General features: G+C 36.4%; 1 protein-coding gene across 4 annotated transcripts; it reads left to right on the top strand.

Moving 5' to 3' along the window:
• The first annotated feature begins 2,362 nt into the window (after positions 1-2,362).
• On the top strand, positions 2,363-19,352 carry LOC107705055 (SH3 domain-binding protein 2-like). 4 transcript variants are annotated; one of them, XM_016508182.1, is made up of 13 exons: positions 2,370-2,574; positions 10,572-10,711; positions 12,257-12,359; positions 13,674-13,791; positions 13,915-13,979; positions 14,302-14,384; positions 15,147-15,203; positions 15,907-16,435; positions 17,499-17,607; positions 18,104-18,159; positions 18,533-18,611; positions 18,865-18,924; positions 19,178-19,352. In XM_016508182.1, the coding sequence occupies exons 1-13, from the start codon at positions 2,489-2,491 to the stop codon at positions 19,331-19,333; spliced, it is 1,641 nt and encodes a 546-aa protein (XP_016363668.1). In that variant the 5' UTR covers positions 2,370-2,488; the 3' UTR covers positions 19,334-19,352. The 4 variants fall into 4 exon arrangements, 2 of the variants coding, with proteins under 2 accessions (XP_016363668.1, XP_016363667.1); XM_016508181.1 differs by having other exon boundaries at positions 17,496-17,607; XR_001636035.1 differs by lacking the exons at positions 18,865-18,924; positions 19,178-19,352 and having other exon boundaries at positions 2,363-2,574; positions 17,496-17,607; positions 17,896-18,159; positions 18,533-18,565.
• Positions 19,353-21,121: the final 1,769 nt, after the last annotated feature.

The raw sequence follows: 21,121 nt of genomic DNA, 5'->3' as shown, positions 1-21,121 counted from the left end.
TTGTGGCAGGTAACATTATTTTATTATCTATATTTAACCATATAGCCACAATTTATAGCTCAAATATGCTGTTGCATTGCATGCTGATTCTCGTAATGCATGACCAACAGAAAACAAGTCAAAAGCAGTGCATGTCTGTTGCAGCATTTTATTTATGCAGAACTAAAACCCAAGCCTAGTGAAAACGTTGGCACTTATTCTTCAGCTGCAGCCACTGGCATTTTATTCAGAAAATTCAACTCTAATTGCTTCATTAGGATGATGTAACATAAGAGACAAAAATATGTTTTGCCTGTAATAGATGCATTTAACAGTAGTTTCCATATCTAGACACATACAACCTTTTAAAACAAGACTTTCCATTGAACTAAATTAGTAAAAAGTGTAACTGTACGCTGAATATGTGAAACTGTGCAATCATTTCGCAGTGCAAAGAATCATTAATACGCTCATCAATGTTTTAAGATATTCAGTGGGTGGCATGGCTGATTGAAACCAGCTCTTGATGAGCAACAGAACAAAGGCAGAGTTGTAAATGGAAGGATCATAAATAGCATTTTCAAGTGCAGCAGAGAGGAAGTGGACTTGTGCTCACTACTAACCACTAACTTTAAGCACACAAGCTAAGCTCCATTAGATAATCTCAATGGGTAAGTCCTTTTATTCATTTGAAACAAATTCATCTTCATGATGCCTGGTATTCTGTTAATTGTTGCTTTACAGATTTTGCTTTTGGCTTAAAATACTGGGGTAGATCATGGTTATCTGGAGAGGCGATGCAACTTGTGTACATCCCTCCGAACTGATGAAAAAGAGAAGGAACTCGTTCGAGTTTGCATCCTCTTTCAAGGGGATTTCTGCTCGTTTTTTATTTTTAGAGGATGTTGTAGAAGGTACACTTTCCTTTCCTAAATGAAACCAAATCTGGATATATCGTCACAGTAAGGCTGTAATTGCTATGGCAAACTATTGTAGTGCAAATAATTCTGTCATTATTCAGTCGTTTTGAAGTACAGTTTGAAGAGGATCGGCTAAAGATCATTTGGATGGTTTTTCGGTGTCATGTAAGCAGATATACAGCATTAAGTGGAGTTAAAAAAAACAATTCTTTTAGACACTGTTGGGTCCTTTTTTTTTTACAATAAATGGATTAATTGTGTTTCTATTTGAAGGCTTCTGAACACAATCTCAACTGCTTCGTATTTTATTTTGTCGCAAAATGTAACTATTTTTTGGCCCAGATTTTTATATAAAGTTGGATATATACTCACAATATAAACTATATAGCAACTGCTTGATTGCTTGTATTGTCGCAAAATGTAACTATATTATTGCCCAGCTCTAATCAGCTAAGTCATGAAGAAGTTAAGATATTACAAACATTAACATCATGGTTTTCTGCAAAGCAGCTTTGAAACAATGTATATTGTGAAAAGCGCTATAGACGTAAATTTGACTAGACTTTGACGAATAACTGAGGTAACCGAATTAGAGTTGTAATTCTCTGTAAAGTCTGATGCAAAAACGTTTGCTTAAGATTGTATTACAAATTTGGTCAGCTGTGTGTCATGTGTTATGATTTGCTATAGTCTGGACTGTATTACACAGGCAACAGTGTTCATAAAAAGGAAGAAAACGCTTTGTTTACCTTTGGGAGCACCTGAATTTACCACAGCTTCAGGAACTTGACCATATATGACTGTTGGCATTCAAAATGTAAAGTATTTATTTATTTATTCATAATACATCATTTAAATAAGATACACATCAGTGCAAGGCTATTCTTGGTAGTTGTTAGATGCTTGCTAATTGGTCAAAAAGTTTCTGGCCAAGATTTGACTTGGGGATTTTGGATTTTGTTGCTCATATCTCTGACAACTATGAATCTGATTCCTTAGAAAAGTAATAGGACACATTTGAGGTAGCAAGGAGTAACACATTAAAGTTTAGTACTTAAGAATAGGGTTCAAATCCCTAACCTTAATATGAGCAATACTAATAGTGATACTAACCACTAACGGACGACATGTCTATTCATGAAACTGTGAAGCTTCACACAGAATACATCTGTTTTCAGGCTTTGGTAGTCTTTGGTTACATGAAGGAACATAGAAGCCTACTAGATATTTCTAGGAGTCAACATACAGTAGCTGTTGCAAGCTTGTCAGACTAGCCGCCTCGACTACGTCATTTCATGTTAAAAGAAGTGGAAAGTCCCTGCCAGTGAATTCAAGTCCTGAGACATTCGGCCAATCAGTTTGTCCACACAGCCACCAAAAGGAAGTGACTTCGTGACACAGAAAAAGAGTACGCCAGTGTGGGCCCTGAGAGGAAATGACTTGCACTGTGCGTGAGCCTGAGATCACAGGCCGTCTCCGCTCGTCTCCGCTCTATCAGTCGTGCCTGAACCCTCAACAAACTCGCTCGACTTCCGACTGTACGCCACGCATCAACCAGAGAACATGGTGACAAACACCAGCCAGTACGAATGGCTCTTTCTGTGAAAAAAAAGCGCTGCTTTGGTCATTTGCAACAGTCGCATGCGAAGATGTGCATCCAAGATTTCTGTAACAAGTAAGTGGGTTTCTTCACCTTGGTGCTTTTGTAGTCCTCCTAGAAATCCATAATCTGATAGTCTGCGACAACATTAATGAATGTACAAAAGAGTAGTTTGGCATTATTTGCTGTTTAAACTAGCCTACTGATTCTGCTAGTACTAAAATATTAAAATCGCAAAGCTGTTGCACAATGGTTAAAGTAATTCCCACAAGTTTGAGGGTTACTGCAGTATTGTGGCCTAGTACTGTGCTAGACCAAAAAGTAAATGGGATACATTGTGATTTCTTGTGGATTTTAAGATGTACAGTAAAAACGTGGGTAGTTTGTGGTGATGGACTGAAGCGCACCCACATGGTGCCCACAAAATACAGCACTGCTTATGCGTGTTGCCCACATATAATCTGTAGTCCGACTCCAGATAAGCTGTAGATTTAATGTAAAGAAAATCTACTTTTCATTCATACTTAGTTTTGCAGTGAGTTGCAAGGGAAACCCCTGCCATACTCAAGGCCGCAAAATGTACTTTACATTACACCTTTACCGCCAAACTCCTACCTCATGTAAAATGTGTTTACATGACCTTTTCAGTCTGGATGCACATGCATCCGTACACATTAGAATATGGGGGCGCATCCAACTGACTGTGAAACTGTGATGGTGTTATAACTAACCTGTGTAGGCAGATGTTTGAGACGAACATCATGTGCCATTGATGGAGGCTGTGTTACATGTGTACATCATCTCCTGTTTTATTTTAAAGCCGTTCTTCCGTTTTTAAATGATGTGCACATATTAGGATGCAGGAAATGAAAGAAGGACGTACGTGCAGAGCAAAAATAATAACTGCAACTGCTGCCCACAGACTCTTTTCTTACCTTTGGTTTGTAATATGCATTACCATAATAAGAGAACGGCACCCTCAGTGAGAAAAAATGTGTTCAAAATATAAGTAACACTTTAGATTAGGGAACACTGTTTGCAATTAACTAGTTGCTTATTAGCATGCATATTACTAGCATATTGGCTGTTTATTAAAGCACATATTAATGCATGACCATATTCTTGATCCCATAACTCTACCCCATACCTAAACTGAACTACTACAACAGCTACCTTACTTACTATCAATAAACAGCAAATTAGGAGTTTACTGAGGGCAAACTGCATGGTTTAAAAGCGACTGTGCAATGTAGCTTAATAATAATAAATATATATATATATATTTCACTGTGAAATTTACTAGCAATTTCTGAGTGAAAATTGTTTCTACCCCAGATTTTATCAGTGTGTAAACTGTGATTCATACAACATTAATAATAGACCATTTTGCCTGCAATATTTTGCTAATGTGACCATACATTTCCACAGGAAGAGACTGTCTTACTGACATGTTCAGTGACCGACAAGAGTTTGTTTTGTTTGCTGTGTCATTTAGGATTGCTAAACTTATTGATATTACCATAAAAGACCAGCATGGAAAATCACTGTGACCCAGCCATCCGTGAACAGCTGTACAGAAAACACTAGAAAGAATTAGCGGACAAGTACCAATTATGTCATAGATATAGTGGAATATACAGACATCTAGCGTACTTACTCTACTGATAATATTTCAAGCCACTAACCTGACAAATCCTGATTAATTCATCCTCAGAAGCACATTATAAACCTGACTTTCCCCACATATGGTTAACCATACAATATGTGGACTAGTTTTAACAGGTGTTTTAATGTGATACTCAGCTGTGCTAATGACATTTAAAACCTTGTTCTAGTTTTTACAGGGGACTTACACATTGACTAATGACTAGAATATAAAGCAGACTAGACAACCATACTCTGGTTATCAGCTGTCACAACTTGGCTTGAGTTAGAAATTTCGAGTGAAAGTGACGATATTTGTAAATATGTTAGCTAGCTGCTGGCCTTGCTAACTCTGGTGATCTGGACAAATGACATCTTAGATTTACTATCAAATCAAATTGATATTCATTTGTCACTTCTTTTAGTCAAATTGGTGGGTTGCTAGATGAGGTATTTTATCCAGCCAGTTTAAAGTGACTTTCAGCATTCAGTTTAGGTCATTTTGGATGTCGGATGTATATTTACAATTTTATTGAATGGTTTTATCTGTTGATTTGTTGTTGGTGTAGTAGTTTTATGAAGGTCTCAGCTTCTGTACTTTGCCTAGTAAGTCAGTACAGTGTGACAGACACCTCTCCAACGTTATATCACCTTACAGGACACTGTATATTGTTATACTCACCCACACCAGAGCAGGTCAAGTTCTGGTCATTGTGGATGGAAACGTTGTTAAATGTCTCAAGCAGTCTTGTGTGGAAACTCTGACACGCCACTGATGTACGATTGCTTTCATAGTGGAAATTGATACTATTCACTTCACAAATTATTGGTCTTATTGTGAATAGTGCTATTCCAAAGAATAAACTTTTACTCATAATCTTTAATCAAACTGTACTAACTCGCACTGCCTCTGAAACAACTTTACATTTCCACTGATGTCATCATAACAATGTGGGTGGGGAAAATAGCCAAATATGTTTCAGTTTCCTTCTTCTTCTTCTTCTTGTGGACTGGCTGACTTGAACTCGTGTACTTTCAAGAAGGGGGAACATTAGAGTGAGCATTGTGGTTGTGTGTGCATTTGTGAATGCCTACTAGACAAGCATATTTACTTCTTCATTTCCCACATTTCTGATCGTATGCATATTCGTACACACACACAAAAAGACTACATTTGTATAAATTATTACATTAGCTCATACTCCAACCATGTGGCTCCATTCTGGTACATTACGTCAACTTTATGTCATGATCCATTTCATTTCCAAAGGATAAACGAGTTCTGTTCTAAATTTTATCCTCTGAAATACCTCACATTTCAAAAATAAATTTGACTGTAAACTATGTTTGACATCTTAGCACTTCATGCTTATCAACACATGGAGTTACGTTTCTAACAACAGGATCAGGAAGTTGTTTGAACAAGGTTGAAATCTCCCCCACCCACCCTGTTTTTTGATAGTCTCGATAGAGCATGACCATCCTGTGTCTGATTACCATCTGTGTTTGTTTTGTTTTTTTGGAGATTTAAGATTAATACTTCATAGAGTAACCCATGTGTTTGTTTGCAATAGCAGGGCGCTGCTGGGTCATTCTAAGTAACACTTGATTACTTGACTAGTTTTTTGGTTACACTTTATTTGAAGGCGTCTGTAATGATATAATTAAGTAATGAGTAATATATATGTGTGTGTGTGTATGTCCACTACAGAGGCAAAAACTCCATAGCTGGGTCTCAGGAGGATATACTGTATGTATATTGTATATATACGTGTGTGTGTACATATGTGTGTGTGTGTGTGTGTGTGTGTGTGATGTTGGAAATTTACCACTGGGACATACATAATGTAAACAAAAAATAGTAAATATAAAGTAGTGGTTAATTTGATGAGAAATATTTGGATACAAACTCATTTTACATGTTTTAATTTTAATTTAAAATGAACTTTTATATTGTTTGGAACATGTAAAAAATGTCATAAAATGTTGAGAATTAAAAAAAAAAATGCTGTAAAATACTTCTAAGTCAGGGGTGTCCAAACTCGGTCCTGGAGGGCCGATGTCCTGTAGAGTTTTGCTCCAACTTGCCTCAACACACCTGCCTGGAAGTTTCTAGTATGCCTAGTAAGAGCTTGATTAGCTGGTTCAGGTGTGTTTAATTGGGGTTGGAGCTAAACTCTGTAGGACACCGGCCCTCCAGGACCGAGTTTGGGCACCCCTGTTCTAAGTATTTGAAAACCTTTGTCTGCCTAATAATTTGTGATAACTGTTAAAAATAAAACACCCTTTTGAAAATAACGATTAAAATGTGTAGAGAAGTGTAAAAAATTTTTTATGTATGTTGTGTACACCACATGACATTTTTAGAGGCATTACATTTAAAGTCATCTGGCATAACATTTTATTCTTTCTTTCTTTCTTTCTTTTGTTTTAAGCTCTAAAATTGTATAAATATTCGAAAAATGATTGCTTGCCTAATCAAACTCATGTGGTGTAACCAACATGGTGAAAAATAAAACAGAAAATTATATATTGGAAAACTATATATACAGTATATATCTTAAACATACATATACTATGTATCTGTCAGACTCTGTTCCGTGTTTTGTGGTTGTTTTCCTCATGTGCCTTCCTTTCCCATGTTTAATTTATCCCAGGTGTTTGCTCCTGTTCCCCAGTTAAGCCCAGGGAGGGCTCCTGTTCCCCAGTTAAGCCCAGGGAGGCCTCCTGTTCCCCAGTTCGGCCCAGGGAGGGCTCCTGTTCCCCAGTTCGGCCCACGGAGGGCTCCTGATCCCCAGTTCCGCCCAGGGAGGGCTCCAGATTCCCCGTTAGGCCCAGGGAGGGCTCCAGGCCCCGAATACAGCCCCGTAAATTTCCCCAAGGATTTTTTTAGGGGGGGGGCTAGTATGGCCAGATCCCGAGTTAAGCCCATCTGCCATGGCCTCCCGAGTCCCCTGCTCCGCCTTGGCCTCCCGAGTCCCCTGCTCCGCCATGGCACCCGGAACGGGTACCGCTCTGGAGGCCCACTGTCCCGTGTCTGTCCTGAGGGACCTCCAGAGTGCCCAACCCCCCCTCCCCATTGGATGTTATATGGCGTGAGGACACGCCTTCCGGAGGGGGGCGTTATGTCAGACTCTGTTCTGTGTTTTGTGGTTGTTTTCCTCATGTGCCTTCCTTTCCCAGGTTTAATTTGTCCCAGGTGTTTCCCATGATGTTTCATTGCTCCCAGGTGTGTCTCGTCATCCCCTCCTCCTGTGTGTATAAATAGTGTTCCCTGTGTGTGCTCCAGCGTCCGGTATTGTTTGTGTCTACAGTGCTACATGTGATTCCCCGCGAAGATTATTAAATTCCTTGGTTTCTGTACTCTTGGTCTCCTCGTTCCTTGCTCTGTGTTCCCGCACCGTAGCAGATCGTGACAGTATCATGGTCAATAATAATTGTGTATTCATATAGTTAATTCATGATTTGTTTAAAAAAAGAAAAAGGCATTTTTAGAAGCATTACGTTTAAACTTAAGTTTTTCTTTTGTTTTTTTTTTTGTTTTTTTTATAGGCCAAATTACTTTTTTAATACGTTGGTTCGAGACATTGTTCAAATAGTAAAAGTGATGCTGGCTTAGAAACACTTCTTAAAAAAGAAAAGAAACATAATTATATTCATTTGCCCAAGTGTCAACAAAACACACTTGCCTCTAACTTGTGTTAAATGACACCTGATGTCAATCATGGTCGGAAACATTGAGCAACAGAGATGAACAGACAGTCTGCGGGTAGAGCTCCTCGGCAGACTCTTTTTAACCTCATTACATCAACATCAAATCCTCAAGAGAAAGAAGAACTTCTATAAGAAGGCATGCCACTGCCAGAAACAAGCTGCAATGGAATTAAAATGTGGTTGCTGGTCTTTTAATTTCCTTGAAGTGAAGTCCGTAAGATGGTCAAGAGCATTTTGCTGACAGTGCCACACTAAACTTCTACTTAACTCCTAAAAATAGTGTCCCTTTGACACAAGCACGCTCCTGGACCATAATTCTGTGGTCGGATATTATAATGTCATGATGAGATGCACTACGCTACCATTACATTTCTCATTTAGGTCATGATTGTCCCATGGGATTCTAATCTTCCCACTCCACTCAGTGTTAGATGGACTTTCCTCCGTTCCCGTCTGTATCTGCCGACTGGCACTCAGACGTCCAGTATTACGGATAAGCAATAGCTAATTCCACTGTGTGCTCCACACACAGCCCAGGAGGGGCTCGAACTTTCCAAAGGAAATGTAGGGTTTCCTGTCCTTTCTATGTGCTGGTTAGATTCAAGGTTTTTGCTGGAGGTTTGGAGATAGCTGTGAATTCTGTGGTGAGACGAGCATGTCCTCAAACTCTTGATGCTCTCTGGTCTCTTCTGGCAGTATGTTGAGAGTAAAGCAGTGCAGAGCATCAGAAGATGTGTCAGCAGAAGGTAAGCGTGTGGGATCATGGGACGCTTGGGGGGTTATTTGGAGAAGTTTGTTTAGGTGAAGTACAATTATGTGGTGTTTATGATCACAAAATACTGTTAAGTTGTCATATTCCTGGGAAATCGCTTGATATTACTAATATGCTATGTAGAAACTGTGGATGTATAGCAGGAATTTTGTTGTGGTTCCTGTGATTGTTAGTGCTTTTGGATGGCTGTTGTGTTTTTTTCATTGTTTATGATTGTCTCATCTGTGTTTTGACTGAGTTTTCTCACTTTGTTTAAAGGAATGTCTTTTCATTTGTTTGGTCTGTGATTTGTCATGTCTGGTTCCAGTATTATCTGTTCAGATGTTGAAGGTTTTTGTTTTTCGTTTAGTTTTGCACAGTGGTTCTCAGCCTTTTTGACTCCAAGGCCCCACAACGTCCACAAAAATATTCACAGGCCTCTTGACTTTTCCAGTTGGGATTTTTTTGGATAAGTATTAAGAATGAGGATTTTGAAAAATATATTTTCACTCCTAATTTCTACCCAATTAAAAACACAATGACGAGTCTGTAAATGAGTTTATCTGTTTGTCTGATGGCATTTAATGTCCCGACAACCTCTGTAGTGCCATTTAGCAACTTGTTAGCGGCCACCTTTTTCATGATGACTAAAAGCTTTAAAAAATCAGAAGGGGGTGTTACTGACTAAATTTATGTTGTAGAATAAAATGTGAAAATAGATTGAGCTTGAGTTCACCACAGACCTTATTTCAGGCATTTACCTAAAAACACTTTCAAAAAACCCATTAATTTCAGGATGATGGAGCTGCAAATTTTAAAATGCAAACTCTGGGTTTTGGCCTATACAAAAATATATCATTCCTGCAGCACGTTATTAAAGGTACACTACAGAATTCTGGTACGTTACTTGCAGAGGAGCATTGTTCTGGTTTATTACATCAGTACATCAGAAGTGCTCTTCTACACAAATGAATCTTTTGGTTTGAGGTTTACCCATGGTTGCCCATGAACGGCATCTCAGAGTGAATCTGATTAATTACGCCAAGATCTCTGATTATAAGAAACTTCTACAAGATGTTTATCGAAAAAAAATATGTTGTCTGAGCTACTACACATATCTGCTGCCATTCCTAACCTTCTTTTCTTTACATAATAGTAGGTTTACCATAGTGAATTGGAAGAAGGCGAGATTCCTGTTTTAAACATTTGCATGTGTGTGTGTGTGTGTGTGCACGCGCAGTTTTTTCTAATGAAAGATTAAATGAGAAATCCTCTGTAATGTATAGGCCTACTTTTCAGTAGAGATGCCCAACAGTACAGAAAGATCTTAATAATAGGTCTACGAACTTAAAAAGTCAAATTCATTAAGAGAAACTTTGAATGTTGGTGTGACAGAACTCTGAAACTTTGCTTAACTGTTTATAAGCTAATGTCGTTGATAAGCCTTAAAGTTTAAATGTTTGAATGTTCGGGTAGTGTGAAGAAAGATTTGATTTTGAAAGTTATATTTTTAAAAATAAAGGTTCTTTATTGGCATCGTTGATTCCATGAAGAGCCTTTAACATCCATGGAATTTTTCCGTTGATCCAAAGATTCTTTATAGTGGACAAAGTTTCTTTAGAATTAAAAAAAATTCTTCACAGTAACTGAAAACGTTCTTTGGTAAATCAAAAATGGTTCTTTTGTAGCATTGCTGTGAAAAACCCCTTTTAGAACCTTCATTTTTAAGAGTGTTTTATACAAATAATATTGTAATGTAGACTGAATATTAGCACAGCTGTGATTTGGCTGTAGACTGGAGGCTGCTCTGTAGTTCTGGGCGCTCATATAAATGTTTTCACGCCCTGTAGCATGATGATCAAGAAGTAAGACACCTCAGCACCTTCCCCCAAGCAAGGGAATCGTCGAGTATGAGGCTGACTAATAATGCCAATCGAAAACAAACATATCTTGTTGCTTACAGAAATATGGCTGCTACGCCGATCTCCTGGCCCATTCCCATGAGGGCTATCGGAGCTCAGAATCTGCTCACCATGCCGGGAGGGGTCACCACATCTGGATATCTGCACAAGAAAGGGGGCAGCCAGTTCAGCCTGATGAAATGTGAGTTTTGCACGGCTCACTGGAATCTGTCAGTCAACAGACAAAACATGAAATATACAGTGGGTATAGAAAAGAATCACCCCCCTTTAAAATAATCACATTGTTGCTTTATAGCCTGAAATGAAGACGGACACAGTTTTTGTTTTATCCAGCTGTATTTACTCAGTGCAACTTATAATATCCAAGTGAAAGCTGCAAAGCAACAAAATGTGAAGGCATTTACACATATATATCAACAAAATATGAAGGTGTTTAATGTATTTTAAAGGCTGGTGATTCTTTTTTATACCCACTGTACGTTAACATTAGCTAAAGAAAAAGAAACATTACTGTCTATGATTTAAAGGGATACTTCACCCCAAAAAAAAAGAAAATTATGTCATTTACCCACCCTCCCTGTTGTGACCAGTATGAATTTCTTCTGTAGAACATAAAAGAAGATATTTTGTACAAATATTTTTGGCACATACAATGAAAGTAAATGGGGTCCAGTGTTGTTTGGACCCAACTGGCTTTCATTGTGAGTGCAAACAGTTCCTAAAACAGAGACATTCTGTGCATAATTCTTGTCTGTGTTCAGTGCAAAACATAAATGCATGCAGGTTTGTAATGACATGATGGTGAATAAATAATGCCCTGAAATAATACCCTCAAAAATTATGACAGTAATGCATAACCAGAAGTTCATCCATGTAGAATAGTAGTTCTAACTCACAGGACAGTTTATACAGCTTTATAAATCATGGTTAACCAGTAGCTAAATAGTTAAGCATAACTGTAGGCTAATGTTTTATGTAATGCAATATTTCTAAAAATATTACCAGTAATTTCAGTAATTTACTGCTGGTTAAGGTTACTCCGGAAGTCAAATGCTGTTTCATGTTGACTAGTGTGGAATATTCTGTGCAATTTACTGTAAGGTTCAGTTTGTTAACATTAGATATGCATTAGGTGTCATAAATGATCAATGGAAAATACCACTTTGGTAACACTTTATAATAATGTTCCATTAGTTGCCATTGGTTAATACATTAACTAACAATGAGCAATACATTTGTTACAGTCTTTATTAATCTCTATTAAGGTGAGTTAATAAAAATATAACTGTTAGTTCATTTTGGCTCAGGTCCATTAAATTATATTAACATACAGCTTTTGATTTTAATACAGTATTAGTGAATGTTGAAATTAACATAAACTATGATCAATAGATAGTTCATTTTAACTAATGTAGTTAATGAATGGAAACAAATGGAACCAAAGTGTTGTAGAGTTCTTTTTTTTTTTACATATGCTAAAACATTTCAAACAGTTCAGGTTGTGTACATTAATATTAAATTTAGATCAATAAATGCTGTTCATTGTTCATAATGCTTAATGCATTAACAAATATTAACAAATTGAACCTTACAGTGAGGTGCTACCGAATATTCCTTTTAAGAACGGGACACTGAACAATTATAAACCCTTGCTTATGTGCTGAAATTATTGTGCTGTTTAATGTGGCTTGGAAAGACATATATTGAGTTTCTGCCGATTTCGCAGGGCCTCTTCGCTTCATCATAATCCACAAAGGCTGCGTCTACTATTTCAAGAGCAGTACTTCTGCCGCACCTCAAGGAGCGTTTTCACTCAATGGCTACAACAGGTTGGTTATTAGCTGCTTATTTCCATTGCTTACTTTCACTGGTTACCTTTATAACACTGCATTTGTTCATATGACGTTCTGATGCATCTGTGATAAGCCAGGCAGAGAAAGTTTCAGTGGCCCACTTCTCCGTACTCAATTTTGCAATCTGTCTGTTAAGTTACCAGTGGCCATCTCGGCACGTTCGCAGGCCACATCCTGTCCACAGCTGTGTTTTCTTCATGCGGCCTTTTTTAAGTGCAAGAGTTTCGATTCTGCACCGAACTGGCCTTCATATGTGTTTCCTGTACATGTAAATGCAACGATTGCGTGTCTGTCGTATGTTCTGTCTAATGTCATACTTTCCATGAAATTAAAGTGGTGGAAAGTGTTTAGATTCCTGCCGTAGGTCCTCCTCAGCAGGTTCACTGCGCCATATGGTGAACGTGTAATTATTGTGCATGACTTTTTCCTGCTGCGGTTGGGTAAAAATGAATTAATACAGCAGAGCACAGGGAGTTCTCACAGACACGGACACTTTAGCCATGTGTTTGACACTCAGGAAAACTATTGCTTAAAGTCCATTTATCCTGCTGCGGTTGGGTAAAAATGAATTAATACAGCAGAGCACAGAGAGTTCTCACAGACACGGACACTTTAGCCATGTGTTTGACACTCAGGAAAACTATTGCTTAAAGTCCATTTTAAAAAATGTTTACAGTAGGATTTGTTCAAATCATTAACCCTAGATATAAATTATTAATAACAAATGAAAACAGTAGTGATGGAAAGCATCCTTAAGTATCACATGGAGTTTGGGGATGGTACAATTTTTTATGTTTTTGATAGATGTCTCTTATGTTCATTAAGGCTGCATTTATTTGATAAAAATACAGTAAAAACAGCAATATTATAACATATTATTACAATTTCAAAAAATGAAATTTATTCCTGTGATCAAAGCTGAATTTTCAGCATCATTACTCCAGTCTTCAATGTCACATTATCCTTCAGAAATCATACTAATATGCTGATTTGATGCTCAAGAAACATTTTTTATTATAATTATTATTATTATCAATGTTAAGAACAGTTGTGCTGCTTCATATTTTTGTGGAAACTGTTATACATTTTTCTTTACTGTCACTTTTGATCAATTTAATGTATCCTTTACTGAATAGAAGTATTCATTTCTTCAAAATAAATAAATAAATGAATAGTGTGCATTTAAATATATATATATATATATAAATATAAAGACCCCTAACTTTTGAGTAGTAGTGTGCATTTAAATTAATATATATTTTAATGACCATTGTTTTTATTGCTTGGCAGAGTCTTACGTGCAGCAGAGGAAACAACATCCAGCAACGTTTTTCCTTTTAAGATCGTCCACTTCAGTAAGAGACACCGAACGTGGTATTTCTCAGCAGCGAGTGAGGATGAGAGAAAGGTGAGATCACGCTGTAGGCATGTCAAATAGCATTGCACAACTATGAACTGTTTTTAAGGATAAATTCAAATCAAAATGCAGAAATCAAATCAAAAAATTTTTTTTTTTTTTTATCTCTTATAGAAATGGATGCGGCACTTAAGAAAAGAAATCAGCTATTATAATAAAAGAGATCTACCTCTTCCAAGGTAAAACCTACTGTCTGCTCACATTAAATCAACGTCATTGAAATGCTCAGACACTGATAAGTACATGTTGTACTTATAACACATATTTTCATTTTTGCTTTTAAAACCACTAATGATGCATGAATTGTATTTATATTATTCTTACACAATAGGGTTTTTACCTTCACATTTTATCTTCGATTTCTTGGGAATTTTTTTACAGCTGTAACCTCTTCCTCTTTCTTAACCTCTTCCTCTTCACTGCTTGTTAATGCAATTCTTCACTGGCATTTTTAGCTGCGTCTTCTGAGTCACCTTTCTCTCAAATTTCTTGTTTAAATAGTGATGATTTAGATTCTGAGAGTATATATGGGCAGTTAGAGGAGCCGCTGGACATCAGTCCTGTTGAAGAAGATCCTGAAGCAGGTAAACATTTTTACAAATTGCATAGTAGTATTTAATAGTTTCCTTTCATGTAACAAAGTATATGTCTAAAACTGTTTAAGCTATTAGTAACACTTTACAATAAAGTCTTGTTTCTTAGTTAACATTAACTTACATTTATTAATCTTAATGTTAAGGTAAACATTTACTAATACATTTAATACTGTGAACTAGCATGAACAAACAATGAACATCACAGTAGTTATGAATCTTTGTTAATGTTAGTTAATAATACAACTGTTTATTGTTAGTTCATGTTAGCCAGTTCATTAAATAATATTGACAGATTCAACGTTTGATTTTAATAATGTATTAGTAAAATTAACAATGCTAATACTAAATGCTAATTTTTAACTAATATAGTTATCTAATGTTAACAAATGGAACCTTATTGCGAAGTACTACCAGTTAGATTAATAATTGTTGTAAAAAGTTGTTGATGCAACTGTAATTTAATTCACTTACATTAATAAAGGAAATGAAATGCTGTAAAGTGTATTGCTCAGTGTTAGTTCATGTTAGCTAATGCATATCCTATAATGAAATGTTAGCTAGTTCATTATTGCAGTGTTACCAAAATTATAATTATATAAATTATTATATCATTCTAAAAAAAAACGGTTTATTTATATACTAAATACTTTTACTCTGTAAATAAATCAATTGCAAAAAAATAAATGCAATTAAAAATTGTGCTTAATTTATGTGCATTGTGCATGACTTAACTTATGTATTTTCATTTAGATTATATGATACATGATGAAGACAGCGATGGAGACGATGGATCGCCAGTGTCAGCAGGTAGATGCTTGATTTTCTGTCATTTCTTCACTCTCAGAAAAAAAACGGACGAAGCTGTCACGGAGCTAATAGTTACAAAAGTTGACATATTTGTTAGTAATATAACGATTCACTCAACTCACGATTCGGTTCGATTCACGATTTTTTTTTTACAAAATAAGATTTAAGACAAATTATAAATTAAACGTGTCCTTTTATTTTTGCTTGGACAAAATGCTGCACGTTTCTTTGTGGTTTCCGCTGTAAACAAAGCAAAGCTGCACTTATGAACTTTAATATGCATTATACAGAGGCAAGATGAAAATAAAAAATACCATCTAAACTTTTCTAAAGACAGTAAGTTCCCCTCAGATATGCATTCATATAAACTCCTACCTCTAAATGAATCACGATTTGTTTAGCATCTCAACCGATTTGAATCGTCACATATTTGAATCGATTTTCAACCGGCTCGCGGTTAATCGTTAAATCCCTAATATTTGTACCTTTATTTACCCCTAAAAGGTAGCACCTCAAGGGAACATACCTTTTGAAAGTGTGATCGTTTTGAAACCAGTGATAGTTTTGCACCTATTTTCTACGAGTGAACGGAAATTAGTGATTGTCACATTTTCGAGACACCTTTGTAGTTGTATTCAGATTCGCTGAGAATATTTAGCACTATAACCACACGGTGGAATGACTGTTTGATGTGTTTTTCCAGGTCGACCCACGGTTCCTCCTCCACCGTATCCTCCACCCCCTGTTCCTGTTCAACCGAGAGAAAGCCGTCTCACGAAGGGACCGCTGCCTCCGCTCCCCCCTCCATTCAAAAAACCGTCCTGTACAAGCAAAGGTCCTCCTCCGCCGCTGCCGTACGCCCCGCACCTAGAGAAACCAGACGTACACCTGTCAAACAGAGGCCCTGGTGGCCCCATGCCTCCTTTACCCCCTCCAAACAGCATGAAGCCCATGTCAGGCTCGTTTTCCACAATGCCTGTTTGGGAAAAGAAGCCGAATGCCTCTCTGATTGGGAATACGGCGGCTACTTTGCCCATCGTTGAGAACTTGCAGAAAGTGATTCTGAACTCGTCGAAACCGTCCATTTCTAGCCAGCACCTGGGGGTGAAGCCCACAGCTGAACCCCGGCCCGTCTCGCCTCACCTGTCCGGTTCTGTCAGCAACAGATTGCTCGGCCAGATACCCAAGCCTCCATTACCATCCAAACCGAAACCCAACAGACCCTCCTTCCAGTAAGTGTCTTTCATTCTCCTCACTGAGATCTGTGTCTGGTTTGGTGTTTTGTTGAGTTGCACCGCAGAGACGTTTATAGCTATAAATGTATTTAGGGCTGCTGTTTAAAGGGTTAAATACATTCATGCTCAGTCCTGTTATTAAAAAAAGAATAACAACTGCATTCTTTAACTAGAATGACTTTTTACACACATATGTGAGAGAGTTAAACCACACATGTGGGAGGACCAAAGCAGCAGTGTCGAAGTTTAGAATAAAACTTCTTATATTACAAATGCTTAAAGAGTCTTATAATATACAGTGTTTGTGTTTGCATAAAACATTACAAATATTTTTTTTTTAAATCAACGTCTTTGTGTTCATGTTGATTTCATAGGGTTTTGAAAAACATTATTCGTTTTCAAGAAATGTAATGACTCTGAAAATGTCATGTGGTGTAACCAAATAAGAATTAGAATTAAACATTTCTTTACACCTTTGAATACATGTGAGCATACACATCTTAATCATTATTATAACAGTGATTTAATTAGCTTAATATTGAATTAATATTTTATATGATATTCTGTTCAATACTTTTCAAGGCAAAAAGTATTTTTACAATTAATTGAATGCATAAATATTACGTTTTTTGGAAATTTATACTTGATATGTTATAACCTGAGCTAACCTTGCCTTGTCATATTAATGTCATGAGAGGTCCTCTTTATCATCATATCATATCAATTTCCTTTTTTATGTTTTTTCCTGCATGTATCTGCATGTCAGTAATACCACATGACTCTGATTTTTTTAATTAAAATTATTAATTTATTTATTTATTCAGTCATTCATTTATATATATTATAGTTAGTTTAATTATTTATTTATTTGTTGTTGTTGTTACAATATAATTTATTTATATATATATATAATTTTTTATTTATTTTTACTTTTTTTTATGAGAAATAATAATTAAAGTTTTGAATTAAAGAAATCGAATTTTAACATTTAGCTTGTTTGGATGTTGGTTAGACTCCAGGAGATTATTTATACAAATTGTCTGTGCCTTTTTCTCAGAAGAGCATCACCGGATGGACAGAGTTTTCGTTCTTCTATTGAAGAAAACCCTTTAAAAAAACGAGTGCCAGGCAAAATTGAAGACGACTCAGATGATGAGGACTATGAAAATGTAAGTTCACCTCGTCTGTAATATTGCTGATGTCGCTTGAACTCAACTCAAGTTACTTCAGGAAAACGGCCATTTAACACACTGATATTGTGGAAACAAATTCTAGTTCATTTTTAATAAAGACATATTTTTACTTAAAAAGAAAAAGAAAAAACGTGTAGGTCCTCCAGGTGCAGCTGAAAAGCCTAGACGTTTCAGGAAGTGCTGTGTACATCTAGGCTTAAGTTTGAGCGTTTTAAGGAGTGATGTTAAACACCTTTATAAACTTTCCTCTGTCTATCGAAGCAGAAACCACGAGTCGCTTCCTCAATGTCTTGCTGAATCGAAATATTGTGGAGGATTTGACATCATTTCTCAATCTATCTATTTTGTTTTGCTGTTGCAACATTTACCAAGATAAGTTCTTTTTTAAACATAGGGTCACCTAACCTTTGACCTGGTTTTGTCATAACAATAATAATGCCTTTTGTCACATGTTTTTTTTTTTTCTGATCAGGTGAATTTGCCTCCCTCTGTCTTCGTGGACACAATGGAAACCAGTAATGTTGAAAGGTCAATAAAAAATATTTGTGTTTATTACATTCATTTTGTGAAGTTTGGCTACTCCAAGCAATTAATGGTTTGATGCGTCCTTTGTGAAACATACACATTGGGATACACACAATAAAGAACCTGAATCCTTTAGAATGGTGTTTCTTTGTTTCTTTGTCCGAAACAATATTTGAAGTCATATACAGTATATGAGCATGATAGTTGTATTTTTCTTTATATTTCTGCCCTCTAGTGGAATGGAGTTGTAATTGCACTGTTTTTGCTTGAGGGGGCCGATTTACTTGTGGTGGGGATCCAACAGAACCACTGATCTAGTTCATGAGTCACTGTGTTCGATTGCATTGTTAATTGTGTCTTCACTTACTGATTACAGATTATTTAAGGATACATACACCTGCCCACCGAACGGTCTGTACTGCATCCGCAAATCAGGAACAGGAAAAACATCACAGGTACAGACAACTCATTACGCATTTTCAGGGTTAATAAATACAGATATATATACACACATATATACATATATATATATATAGAATTTTATTCCAAAATATATTTATTATAAACAAAATATGTAATAATAATTATAAAAAAAAGAATTATATATTTATATATAATTATATAAGATATTTTTTTCAAATGTATCTGTGTGTTTATATGTGTTTACATGTGTTACATGTTTTTTTTTGTTTCTTCTATTTGACACAGGTGCTGGTTGTTTGGGACACGGGTTTAAACAAAGCCAGAAATTATAGGCTCTTTGATGAGGTCAGTATTTTACATGGACACTAAATCGACAGTTCATGTACTGTATGCTCTTAGTAATATTAACATCATTAGAGGCTTTTACAAAGGCAAGAGTTGTTATTACTCACGGATTTGAACAAACCTCGAACTGATAGTATTGTAAATACTTGTCCTGCACTGCTACCGAATGTTGAGGAAATGCTACAGTAGCACCTTCATTTGTCAGTACAGATCAAACTCATTCTCTTTTGCCCTCTTGTTTTTACATGTACAGGACCAGCGGGTGTATCTGGAGGCAGACCTGACGTTCCCCACTTTATCTGTCCTGATTGAACACTATCACATCAACCCACTGCCCAGCAGTAGCAACTCAATGCCCAACTATTCCCTCTGTTTGCATATACCCTTCGGCTACGTCCCACCCAGGTGACATCGGCCCCCTGTCCTGTGCCGGTCCTGGACCAGACCACCGCTGACAGCACTATCTGCTGGTGAACGTCACCCATCACAGCAGAGAGCCCAGTCACTAGTCTGATGTACTGTGAATATCAATGGATAATAAATTAGTGCCAGTGAACTGTGTTAATTTAAGTCCAGTGTTCAGAAGGGAGTCTTAATATTACAATGACAAAAAATCCAGTGAATTGAACAGTATTGAACAGCAAGTGTCTACTTTAGTACACGTGCTATACTGCATATGTTAGCGTACTGCAGCTTCTTCTGACTTTTAAGAACCGACTGATTGACATGTAATGTGATTAATCACTGTTTGTTTTGTTTATTGGTGTGTTTATTGAGATACAGTAAAATATCTAGTTCTACTGCTATTAAGTGCCTTAAAGCAGCACACTATATGTAACTTTTGGCGCTCTAGCGGTTAATAAACAGAGCTGCACACATCCCGCGGAAGAACATTCCAACCGGAGCTACTTCTCTAAATTTATGTCTCTGGCGATTCACGCAGGTATGTGTTCCTCCGCAGCGGTGACGACCCGACCAGGCTACAATAGTCCAAATATAAGCACTTATTATAAGTGTACCGTAGTGATTCGGAATAAGACAAAATGTACTCGCTCATTATATACATTTAGCAAATTTTGAACACAGAAAAAGTTACATAGTGCTGCTTTAAACAAAACTTTCACAGATTTGATGCCACTAACGTTGCATCTGAACCGCAGACACTGCCATGCAACGCTTCTTCACTGGAAAATAACTGCCCATTGTGTATTCTCATGTATTTTTTTTATTCCAATGTAAAAAGTCTGAATGTTATTGTAATATTTCAGTTATATGTATTATTTTATTGTACAAATTTTGTATAATAGTGTATATTATGTAAGCCATTTAATAACTGGATGTTAATGTTATATTTGTACACTGTACACTGTTGTGAGGTGAATTATACACACTTGAAACTAAATACACTGAAAATAAATCAAATTGTTTAGAATTGGAAAAGACCTTATTTACATATGCAACACAATATGAAATTCTTCTTGACTTTATCTTACATAATAAAATAATTCCACCTCAAATCAATGTTTCATATACATGGTAAGTATATGTATAAATGATCCTAAAATTGAATTGAATGCTTTCAGAAATTACAACAACAACAACAAATAGCAGTGAGCAATAAACTACATTTTCCGAGGGGCACAGCACTGGACCTGTGGCCGATATAACTCTTGAAACTCCACATGGCCTCATATTATGCTAACCTGTTATATAATTTATGTCAAGCCAAACTGAGCAATGCATTAAAGGCTTCATAAAAGCTTATTTCACAAATTACATAATTAATGATTTGAGGATTTCAATGTCCCAAGCCAATATGTTTCCTGTACTATTTTAAGTCCACAGTTATGTAGTTCTTTAAGTCTATACTGTAGCTATATACATAAAGCCATTTTGAAATCGACACGGTCGACTTACAGCCCATGATTAAGACAGAGATTTCATATGCAACAGCGTGACCACATTCAATTGAGGCTGTTAAATAAATGATTATAATGGAGCATGATTAAACATTAGCGTGATATTTTTTCTTAAGCAAATGGAAACTGAGCTGTAATAGCAGGACTTCCTGTAAAGAGCCTAAATGGGATGCCAAAAAAGTAATATAACATACACTACCAGTCAAAAGTTGGGATGGATATTTGCTGTTTAATATATATATATATATATCCTCCTGAGAACCAGAAATAAAAAGCTT

The sequence above is a fragment of the Sinocyclocheilus anshuiensis genome, unplaced genomic scaffold, assembly GCF_001515605.1.
Source record: "Sinocyclocheilus anshuiensis isolate Anshui unplaced genomic scaffold, SAMN03320099.WGS_v1.1 scaffold95, whole genome shotgun sequence".
Taxonomy (NCBI): Eukaryota; Metazoa; Chordata; class Actinopteri; order Cypriniformes; family Cyprinidae; genus Sinocyclocheilus; species Sinocyclocheilus anshuiensis.
The sequence above is the reverse complement of the archived record's forward strand: the minus strand, read 5'-3'. Positions and strand labels throughout refer to the sequence as shown.

Coding starts and splice junctions, on each gene's coding strand:
- LOC107705055 (XM_016508181.1), top strand. CDS start 2,489: ATGGCTCTTTCTGTGAAAAAAAAGCGCTGCTTTGGTCATTTGCAACAG. Junction 10,712..12,256: donor CCAGTTCAGCCTGATGAAAT/GTGAGTTTTGCA, acceptor CCGATTTCGCAG/GGCCTCTTCGCTTCATCATA. Junction 13,792..13,914: donor CGAGTGAGGATGAGAGAAAG/GTGAGATCACGC, acceptor TATCTCTTATAG/AAATGGATGCGGCACTTAAG.